We start from the raw sequence: 11320 nt of genomic DNA on the forward strand, positions 1-11320 counted from the left end.
TACCTTAAATACTTTTTAACAACAGTCATTTATATTAGTCAGGTAATATGCATCTTTGTGATCTAAAGTTACTAAATAGGTAATAATTATTCTGTATAAGCTTACATACTGTGCGATAATCCTCTAGTTTAAAATGTTCAGTATTCAAAAAAGTGTTAAGTTTTTCAAATTCAAAATGAAACATAGGTACCATTTGGTTTCTTATAACAAAGACTGGAGAACAGAATCGATCACTTGTAACCATCATGTTTCAATGGCATTCGTACTGAGTAACAATTTAAATTTTAATTTAATCTGCCGTTGGTCTGCCAATAGCAAATTATTGTTTAGGGGTAGAGACCCCTGTTGAGGTAATTATTTATAACCCTGGACACAATAATAATATCACAGGATCACTAGTGATTTGCTTCCAATTGTTAAGAATAAAACCTGATTCTGCCTACCTTAGCATTATTTTTACCCTCGTCTCCTTGCTGGCTGGTTTTGACGATTGTATGTCGGCCTGCTTGACCTCTGGAACCTCTGTGATCACATCCGAGGAGGGCCCCACCAGTTTGAAGCACGATTGTTCTCGTTCTTAGCACTGATTTCAGGTCACCTTATGAAGTTCTTCTTTTTCTCATTCACTATCACCTTTAATTCCTTTCATGATTATTGAACTGCCCTTGCAGTTTTTATTTTTTCAATCAGATTATTACCAAACAAATAATCTCCATTCTCAGTTTCAAGTAATGAGTCCTTACATTGTTATTTTTTATTGTTGAGAGTGCCAAGTTTCTACATCAATTGGTTTCCGGAACATAGAGAATCACTTAGCTGCTAACCCGCTTCATTCAGCTTCTTAATACAGTTTTAGTTGTTAATGATCTCCGATACACATCTGTACAGCATGGCCTACACAGGCCAAGGCTGTGGACATTTGTTTCTGTCGGGTTTCAATTACTTGATCCCTTCTCTTAGCCCTGTCATTTAGAGCAGCGGCAACTTCCTTATTATGTTTTTGAGCACACATCTTGAGTACATTCTGGAAGGCTGGATTGTCTTTTGTAACTGTTTCTTTTTCATCTTTTTTCAGTCCTTTCTCCAGGATCTCGCACCATCTCTCAGCAATTTGTTTGAGCAGAAGTGCATTCTTAGGGGTTGGAGCGGGAGCCACTCCTAGTATATTCAGTACTTCATCCCCTAATTCCTCCTTTTTGTTGTAATCCTCGTCAAGGATAAGATCCTCAAGGAATTCTGTTTCAGGATGATCATTCTCATTTTCACTTTCAATTTCACCTTCAATCTCCTTAACTGTAAAAGAAACACTATTGAATGGAAGCTCCCGGTACTGTGCAGCTCCCGGTACCGCGAAATTTACATGCATTCCCTCCGGATGCATCGAGGTTTGCCGACAACGTGTGCGTCCGTCATAGAAAACATAGTTGCATAGCTTGTCATGCATAAAAGTTGCGTGCATTCCCGAAGAATGCCCTTGGTAATTATTGCCAACCGTGTGTGTTCCCACAGAACACCCCAGTGGTTGCATAAATAGACAAGTATTGTTTTGTCGTGCCTTGCCGCCATATTGCGTCATGCAACAAATGCGTACATCGCCGCAAAAAAGTGCTCTACTTATATCGCCAACCTCGTGTGTTCCCACAGAACACCCCCATGGTTGCTATAAGTAAGTTTATTACCAACTAGCTTTCCGCCCGCGGCTTCGCCCGCGTGGAATTTTGTCTGTCACAGAAAAACTTTATCGCGCGCGTCCCTGTTTCAAAAACCGGGATAAAAACTATCCTATGTTCTTTCCCGGGACTCAAACTATCTCTATGCCAAATTTCATCAAAATCGGTTGCGAGGTTTAAGCGGGAAAGCGTAACAGACAGACAGACAGACAGACAGACAGACAGACAGACAGACAGACAGACAGACAGACAGAGTTACTTTCGCATTTATAATATTAGTTGGGATAAACCAGAGCCTCGAACAGATTCTTCATTTTTTCATAACCTCACCTTCGTCATCGGATTCCGGTAAACTGATTATTTTCTTTTCCAACCGTCGAATCTTTTTCAGTAGAGGAAGTTTATGTTCTCCTTTCCTTTTTATTTCCATTATTTCGAATATTCAGTACAAAAAACACTCTAAATAACAAATTTTTCACGACCGCAAACGTGACGCCATTAAACACGGAAAACCGAATGAGTTGACAGGTATAGATGGCGTGGTGGGACCTAGGTACGACTGCGTTCAGAAATATTTTATTTTAGCTTTAAAATTGTGTGACGCCAGAGGATGTAAGCCGGGACTACACTAGTTATCTTTCATCATCGAGGACGAGACAACAACGAGCATAATGTAGAAATGTGTGAAATATTTAAAGCAAAAGAAAAAGAAATGTAAAAGGCACGACACGCACTTGGCAATTTTTTATGCAAAACTCGACTTTTTAATTGTACTGTACTTATTAATTTTATGGTTCTTGTAACACTTTTCGCTTATCTAAATAAAACAATACAGCTATGATACAATAATATTGTATTTATTGAAAATTAAATTAATCTCAAAATCACATAAACATTGAAATACTTGAGTATCCAACATTCGCTGTTGACATCCAACAGACTGCCAAAATTGCTAAACTTTGGCAGATTACATTTTAGGGCTTATGTCTTTCTTGGTATATTAAAATTAATAAATAAATGCATATTTTTAATTTAAATTATATTCATGGACTACAAATTTTGACTTTCCATGGCTCCGGGCAATTCTCGAGTGCTGTAAGATCTCCTTGCACGAACGAACATTCTAGATTTGTAAAATTTATACAAAACAAGACACACCAATATTATTAATATTAACGCCACGCAAGTTTCTGTAAAAATTGATTTATTACCACCTCCAGCATCATCTTTCGTTGCCATCAACTTATTTTGAACTGGACTCCTCGAAATTAAAGTAGGTGATTGAGCTTTGAGAACAGAAATTTTGTGATCTAGTTCACTTATAATATTAAGTTTTTCAGATGCCAAAGCGTTTTCTAAATCTTCTTTCACCTTGTTAATATACAATATCAAATCATTGGAAGCATTATCTTTGGATATTGGAAAAGGAGTTGTTAATTGGACTGATTTTTTATTTAATGTACTCAGTATTCTGTCCAATAAGATATTCGTTTGTTTGGTCTCTTTTGTTAATAGTTCAGTTGAATTTTCTTTAAACTCAACAAAACTTTTGAAATTCGTTGAATAATTGTCATTCTGAAATGAAATTCGATCAATTTGTTTCGAAATATTCATCAAATATTTTAAATTGGTATTTTCAAACAAACTGACGTTACTTGCATTTTGTGTTGACATTGGTTTTTGTTGTAGAATTTTTGTTAATAATTCTTTTATATCGAAAAGAATTTTTGCTTTGTCGTCAAAATTATGAGTAGCTGATTTTTTCTCATAAGATTGCCCGTTCATATTACAAGTAACACCATCGACATTTTCTTCGGTATGTTCATCAATTTTTATCGCAGTGACCGCAAAAGAAACAGATTGTTTCTTAAAATTTACGAGTAACTCACATGGTAGAGGGTTATCTCCGATACTAAGTTCAGATAAACTGGTGCCTGCAAAATCTTCTATATTTAGGGTATCAATTTTATTATGATCTACTATCAACACGCTCAAACTACGAACTTCATAAAATCTTTCACTCTCTAAACTGTTAATAGCATTGAAGGACATATCTAGAGTATTTAAATAAATAAGACCACGGAAAATTCCATAGGAAATAGCAGTGAGAGAATTGTGTGATATGTTCAAAAAACTCAAACGGGTACTGTCCTTAAAAACTCCGGGTTGTATGAACTCCAACTTGTTATTGCTTACATCTAAGTGAGTGAGTTGAGTAAGATTAGTAAACGCCCCAACTTCCAACTTAACGACTTCATTATTACTCAAGTCTACGTTTTTCAACTGATTCAACTCTCTAAGGTTTATCGCACTTACATTAGTTAAACCAGAGTAGCGGATCTCAAGGCCAGTTAGCTGAGTGTCTCCGACATTTGCAAATGTTATTCCATTTCGTATTCCTGATAACAACAAATTAAACAAATTTTTATTTTTCGAAATAAAGGCATCAGTAAAATTGATATCTAAATTGTAAGATAAATCCAAATGTGTCAGATCAGGTTGATTTTGAAAAGCTTCATCATTGATATCTTTGATAGTATTGTGCGCCAAATTCAATGTTGCCAAGTGTGACAACCCTACAAATGTTGTTGAAGAAACAGTTTTTAAAAGATTTTTATTTAACAGCAAGATGCGTAGATTTGCTAGTTCTGTGGCATTTACTTCGAACACTCTGAGTTGATTGTAAGATAAATCTATTTCTTCTATTGCTCCAGTGTTCACAAACGCATTGTATTGAAGTTCGTTTATTTTACTTTGTGACATATTTAACTCCTTTAATTGTGTCATTCCGATAAATGAACCATTCTCAATAGTAGTCAATTGTGTGCAAGATATAACTAGACTTGGAAGAGAGGTTAGACCATCAAATGTTTTTTCTTCAAGTGACCCAGTCAAAGGATTGTTTGATACTTCAAAATTGATTAAATCACGCAATGATTTAAACGAATTTGACTCTAACTTCGATATTTTATTGTTTGACAAATCTAAGAAATTTAAAAGAGTTAGTCCTTGAAAATTTTCATGCTCAATTTGGGTCAAAAGGTTATTGCTTAAAACTAAAAAACGCAGATTAATAAGGTCTTGGGCGTCAAACTGTATACTAGTGATATTGTTGTTGGATAAATTTAGGGTGTTTAGATTTCGTAGTCCCCTGAAACAGTTATTAGATAAAGTTTGAATTTCATTATTATTCAGCAACATTATTTTGACATTTTCTAGGCCTAAAAAAGCATTGTCCTCAATACTTGCTAGATGTTGATAACTTAAATCCAAACTTGTGACTAAGCCTAGACCTTCAAATGTTCCACTCGAAAGAGGACCAGCTAAACTATTTCCATTTACACCAAAATAATTTAGTTCCTTCTCCTTAAATAATCCTCTTGGCAACACATTAAAACTATTTTTTGATATATCAACGTTTTTTAAACTGGTTGCATTTAAGAATGTGTCTTTGTTTAATGTTTTTAATTTGTTTTCATGTAAATTCAATGTAACTAAAGAATGCATATTCCAAAAAACTGCAGTTTCTATGTTAACCAAAGAGTTGAAACTTAGATCAATGGTTTGCAGATTAGATAGTTTTTCAAAATCTCTCAATTTTAAACTTTCAATTCGGTTGTGACTCAAGTCCAAAACAATTAAATCGGTGAATCTGAATAAAGAGTAATTTATATCGGAAAGTCTGTTATGGGATAGATATAAATACATTAGTTTCTTTATACCCTCAAATGTGGAAATACTTAGGGCGTCAATGTAGTTGTGCGACAAATCTAAGGTTTCTAACTGCGTGAAGGCATCCAATATGGCATCGGGTATATCCACTAAGTAATTGTGCGATATATTCAAATTCTTGAGATTCCTATAGATATTTCCTGACGATGGTAGTTCAATAGTATTAATCATATTGAAAGATAAGTCGAGACTTGTTAATGCTGGCAGCTCCGATGGGTTGCTTAGGCTTGCTGTGGTCAAATAATTACTGGACAGATTCAGGAAAGAGAGATTTTCCAGTCGCTTCAAATTTGGTGAATTGTTGTATTCGTTACTGCTTAAGTCCAAATGAGTTATTATGGAGAGTGGTGCTTTCATATGATAATTATAGTTGCGATTTTCACGAGGTATTGGGTCTGATGTAACAATTGAACTGTCTTTGTACTTAAGACGTATCTTGTAGAGAAAATTTCCGTTGTAATTTATGAAGTCTGATGATGGGCATTCGTTTCTATGTTCGCTGGGAGGCAGTGGCATGCCATTTTCGTCATAATCAATGTCCTCAATCCCATTGTTGCGGGTGAAGCTAACCGTTCTGCGCCGAAACCTATCCCAGTTGGTATCATAGTTATTAAAGCAGTATACCTCGAAGTAGCACTCAACTCTGTCACTTATTGTGCAGCCATCTCCTGCAGGTGTTTGATATCTAGCAGCACTAGGTGCAGGAAATAGTAATACTAGTCCACCTGTAACGTTAATAAAATTATGTAAACTGATAAATGATCCTGATAAAAATAAATAAACAAACACATGCTTAAAATAAAGTACTCACCAATAAGGAAAAACATTTTCTAATTTTTCTACATTGAAATAACTGCAGAAATTAACAGGATCCTGTAAACGATAAAAACAATTTGTAAGATTTTTACTCTTCATCCTGAATGGAAGTCCATTTAGTAAGTTCTTGTAAAAATAATAGTAAAACAAAAACCGGCACGACAATTAATAACATTATTATTAAATTTATCTAAGTGTGATATAAATAATAATAAATATATATCATAATCCTTTGACATCTTTTTACTGCGCCTCTAGTCCCAAACTAAGCAGAACTTGTACTTTGGATAGGTACTAGACAACGGATATAAACATACTTATATACTTTTTTTGTAAATAAGTACATACATATTATACATAGAAAAAACCCAGACCCGCCACAGAAATTAAAATTCATCATTTCAATTTCTGCCCAGCCTGGAATCGAACCCGGAACCTCTCGGCATAGTAGTCCGTCCTGAACCACTACTCCAAACGGCCGACTATATTGCAACAAAAGTGTTGTTTAAACCTTTAATTTACAAAATACAAGCTTTTGCCCGCGACTTCACCACGTTATTGTGTCGCAGTCAGTAAGTCTTAACTGTACTAATGTACCAAACTTATTCATCACTTAAAACGATAAAACTAGTCTTTATTTTTTGTTCCTGGATTCTCAGTTTCAAACATCTAACCCAATTAAACTACATTTATTTATTTATTCTTTATTGACAAATAATAAATAAATAAATCGATTATTTATTTAAGGACAACCAACAAAACATCCACATTTCATTCACAGTTTCCTTATAAATAAATTTTGGTAAGGTGTTGCCTTAATTAAAGGGTGCCACGACATGCACAGAATGTTGGATAACAAAATAATGAAATAGTAAGACACGGGTCCCAACGCGACGTCTACTAATGAGCTACATTATGAGTGGGTACATAATGCTACTCACCAACAAACGCCGCGTAAATTATACATCGATTCAAACGATGATGGATGGATTTATATGTGAATTTCATTTATAAATAGTAAATACATTGAAGTTGGGATTCACTGTTTGTTTTTTTAACTACTCTGCAAAAATAATTAAAAAAATATCTTTTTCCTGTCAAAAATTCCGTAATCACTCCAAGAAAATATTAGATTTCACTTTTAATATTAGACACAAAGTAATAAATACAAATAACATTAAAATAAATTATCGTTCCAAAGGAATTCAAATGGTACATACCAAAATATGAAATATCACAATTTTCAGAGTCAAGATAGCAATGTTGTGTTTGTGAGAGTCACAAAGTGAGTGCTCGAATCGGCGGTCGTCATCTTTTAGGGATCCATAGTGGTATTACAAAGCCCGCATTACCGCCTCTGTGGTCTAGTGGTTAGACCACCTGCTTCCAACGCAGAGGTCCAGGGTTCGATTCCCAGTGGGGGCAGTTTCTTATGTTCGGGTTTGTTGGTGGTAGGCCTTGTTCCAAGTCCGCCTGGCTAGCTACCACCATCTTACCTAAGTCTGTCGCCATAACAACAATGTTAGCAGTATTGTTGTGTTCCGGCAGTAAGAGGTAAGATAGCCAGTCCCTCTGTGGTTGAGGATTCCGGGTGAAGCTCGCTTCCACCTTCGGCCTGATCGTCACTTACCATGAAATACAGGCCAAGAGCTTCCTCGTTGTGGATAAAAAAAAGGGGCGCCCGCACGATAGACTTTTGTCACCGTGACAGTATGTCTCTCCATAGATAAGATTAAGTACTTCGCTGTCTCTCTTATTCTCTTTATAAAAGTGTATAGGAGAAAGATATACTGTCGTGGTGTACAAAAAGTCACCGGCAACGTGCGCGCAACCTTAAAGGTACAGACGATTGCACATCAACGTATTCTTGTTGAAAAATCACCCTATTACAAGTAAATATGAGCCCACATTGAGTAAGAGTAGCTTGACGTGCCGACTGTAGACTACAGACTTTTTTGTCGGCCGATAGTTTGGTAGTCCATTAACAGTATGAACAAGTTCGTTCGTGTTAGCCAAATGGCGTCTACTGCTGGACAAAGGCCTCCCCCAAAGATTTCCATAACAACCGGTCCTGCGCATCCAGGCACCTCCCGCGACCTTCACCAGATTGTCAGTCCACCTAGTGGGGGCCTGCCCGCACTACGTCTTCAGCCCGTCGTCGTCGCCACGTTCTGCGAGCTATGTACCTGCCCCGCCCACTGCCACTTGATTTTAGCACTGAAAAAGTACCCACGCACATTACACCTCACACAAATAGCCTAGCTATTAAATATCTTTCTTTAGACAATCTCACACAGCGCCATCTAGCCCCAAAGTAAGCAATTAATATGCTTGTGTTATGGGTGCTAGCTTAACGGATATACTACTTATATACTTTTTTTTTTTAAATACATACATATTATACATAGTAACACCCAGACCCGTCACAGAAATTAAAATTCATCATTTCAATTTCTGCCCGGCCGGGAATCAAACCCGGGACCTCTCGGCATAGTAGTCCGTTCTGAACCACTACACCAAACGGCCGACAAGCTATTATACATATAGGCCGACTAAAAGCAGAGTAAATACAAATGAGTACCTAGGTCATCTTCATAGAAACGCACCGAGCGCGGTTTGTATGTGAGCGCGCTAATACGTATGCGGTGCGCACGCACACACTGACAAAATTTAGCGTGGATTAGCAGGGTGTTGCGCCGTTTCTATGAAGATGACCTACTCATTTGTATTTAGTCTGCTAAAAGTCTGCAGGGAATCTACTCCACGAGGCAAACCCGGAACCACCTAAACTACCTACTTGTTTAAGGCGCAATGGCATCCATATGCCCATCTTAATATTTATGTCTTCTTCCATTGTCAATCGTGAACACGTAAAATCAAATCAAAATCTCTCTACTACTATTTGTATTCAGGTGGTAGTAATTTAAAATCAAAAACCATATCAGGTTTGAGATTCGATCTCAGGTTTTAAATGGTGAATTACTTGTACAAAATTTATTGTACGGAACTGTGTTTGTGAGACGGATTCTCTTTACAATGCTTTATCTGTCTTGCTGACAGGACGTTATACGATAGCGTCCACGCCAATACACAGCAGTAGGTAATAATAAACTACTGCAAACAATCTATTTGTCTGTGTTTATTTCTTGTTATTTCACAAATTACTAATACTTCCGTTAGCCCCTCGTACTAAGCTAAATATGCTTGTGTCACGAGTGAGCTCACCACAATAGTCGAGCGGCGCGCCCCGAACCCGCGTTCCCCGGATCACGAGTAGGCCAGTCCGACCCCTTCACCGTTCGGCTATCGTGGCTTCAAAATGTTTAAATCATTTACTTTGCGTTTTCGCCGGGACTGGCTGTGGTAAAGAAGGCTTTGTCCGGAATCCCACAGTTCCATCCCACTTATGGCGAGTGACGGAGCACCGGGGTCTTTTTAGGAGGCGATATCTCGTCCTTCTGACTTGGTAAGCCCCACATAAGCTAACCGCAACGCATTTTACCCCGTATAAAAACAGAGTCGTTGCATATTCTTACTGACAAATTAATGCTTTCTATCTCGCTTGCATTCTAAAGAATAAGCGACGCAAGCATTTGATACTTGAACTTGAATGTGTATAATTTTGTGTGTCCTGTATTCAAATACCTGTATTACATCAGTGTGAGTAGTGGTAGTGTTCTCTTCAACTTTCCCTGCGCGACTTATATCTATACTATACTTACTAGTTATGTATTTAATATTATAAAGAGGATTGAAAGGAATATGCTACGAAAATACTAGAATGATTTGGAAAATTCTTTCACCATTCCTTCAGAATTAAAAAAAATCTTCTGAACATAGGCTATAAAATATAGTATAAAAAAGTCATAAAACTTTGAAACAGTTTCAAAAGAACTGAAATTATCTTTGGACATTGCGGTAATTATTGTAAAAAAAAATGGACACCATTAAGTTAAATGTTTGAAATAAAACTAATGTAAAAAGACAAAGCAACAGGAAAAGGATAGCCTATCAATAAAATACAGTCTACATTGTTTTAGCTATCTTTTAGATAACTAACTTGTGTGTACTGCCCGAGTACGTGCTAAATGCGTTTATTGTATTGGATGACACCATTCGCAAATATTATAATGATCGGTTATTCCCACTAAAGTGTTACCAGATACACGGTCATTGCCGTAGAACAGGGATGTTGTGGATATCCGTAACCGTAACCGAAACATTCGGATAAGTATCCGAAATAAAAAAATGTCCGAAAACGTAACCGATTCAAAAGTTTCGGATAGTCTCGGATGTAGGCAGTTTAAATTCTTTTTTGTAAAGCATTATGTAAAGGCACAACAGCCTGACTTACCTTTACGAGATAATGCCATCTAGTATCAATTTTTTTTACCTACTATTTATTCGATTAAAGTGTGCGGCCATGAATGAATCGTGTTGGACAACTATTGCAAATTGCATTCTAAAGCACAAATATCCGTAACCGTAACCGAAACTTTCGGATATCCGAAATAAAAAAATATCCGTAACCGTAACCGAAACAAGTAAGTAGGTATAATAATAGAATTCCTACATCCATAACCGAAACTACATAAATCCATAACATCCCTACCGTCGTAGAAGCACGGTGTTTTGGCCAATACGCGGTCTACGGCAGTGTCCCGCAAACTTTTTGTGTTCAAAGGTACATCTAGGTCCTAAATTATGATCTTAGATTCTAGGAAAACGAATTTTTTGGAGGCACTCCACCACACATGACAAATCAATTTTTAAGTTACTTACTGAAAATAAGTTTATTCTGAAAACTTATAGGCACACTAAATCTTTTGCATTGGTCTACGGTAGCGACTATGGTAGAGATTCACTATCATGTCATTTTTACGGTATTTTTTGATATTAACTACCGTCTTAGATTCATAAATTAATGTACTTAAAAAGTTTTATTTCGCAGTGAATACGATAAAATAAGCACAATTTTGTTGTTTGATGACAACACCACGTACTTTGCTTACGACGGGAAGCATAAATGTTATGCAGGGTGGCCCAGACCAGACGGATATGTTTTTTCAGTACTTTTAATAATAATAAATAAATAAATATCC

At 36.5% G+C, this 11320-nt stretch overlaps 2 protein-coding genes across 2 annotated transcripts; both read right to left on the reverse strand.

Moving 5' to 3' along the window:
- Nucleotides 1–786: 786 nt before the first annotated feature.
- Nucleotides 787–2338, reverse strand: LOC135080099 (uncharacterized). Its single transcript, XM_063974779.1, has 2 exons — nucleotides 2001–2338; nucleotides 787–1293 (listed from the first exon to the last, which is right to left on the reverse strand). Exons 1-2 carry the CDS (start codon nucleotides 2098–2100, stop codon nucleotides 860–862), a joined length of 534 nt encoding a protein of 177 aa, XP_063830849.1. The 5' UTR covers nucleotides 2101–2338; the 3' UTR covers nucleotides 787–859.
- A 242-nt stretch (nucleotides 2339–2580) lies between these two features.
- Nucleotides 2581–7526, reverse strand: LOC135080098 (toll-like receptor 3). The gene is made up of 3 exons (XM_063974778.1): nucleotides 7439–7526; nucleotides 6214–6275; nucleotides 2581–6127 (listed from the first exon to the last, which is right to left on the reverse strand). The coding sequence occupies exons 2-3, from the start codon at nucleotides 6227–6229 to the stop codon at nucleotides 2721–2723; spliced, it is 3423 nt and encodes a 1140-aa protein (XP_063830848.1). The 5' UTR covers nucleotides 6230–6275; nucleotides 7439–7526; the 3' UTR covers nucleotides 2581–2720.
- Between the last annotated feature and the right edge of the window lie 3794 nt (nucleotides 7527–11320).

The sequence above is a fragment of the Ostrinia nubilalis genome, chromosome 17, assembly GCF_963855985.1.
Source record: "Ostrinia nubilalis chromosome 17, ilOstNubi1.1, whole genome shotgun sequence".
Taxonomy (NCBI): domain Eukaryota; kingdom Metazoa; phylum Arthropoda; class Insecta; order Lepidoptera; family Crambidae; genus Ostrinia; species Ostrinia nubilalis.

Excerpts from the sequence above, each read along its gene's own strand:
- LOC135080099 (XM_063974779.1), bottom strand. The coding sequence starts at position 2,100 with ATGGAAATAAAAAGGAAAGGAGAACATAAACTTCCTCTACTGAAAAAG. Across the intron at positions 1,294-2,000 it reads ACCGGAATCCGATGACGAAG|TTAAGGAGATTGAAGGTGAA; the intron begins GTGAGGTTATGA and ends TTTCTTTTACAG.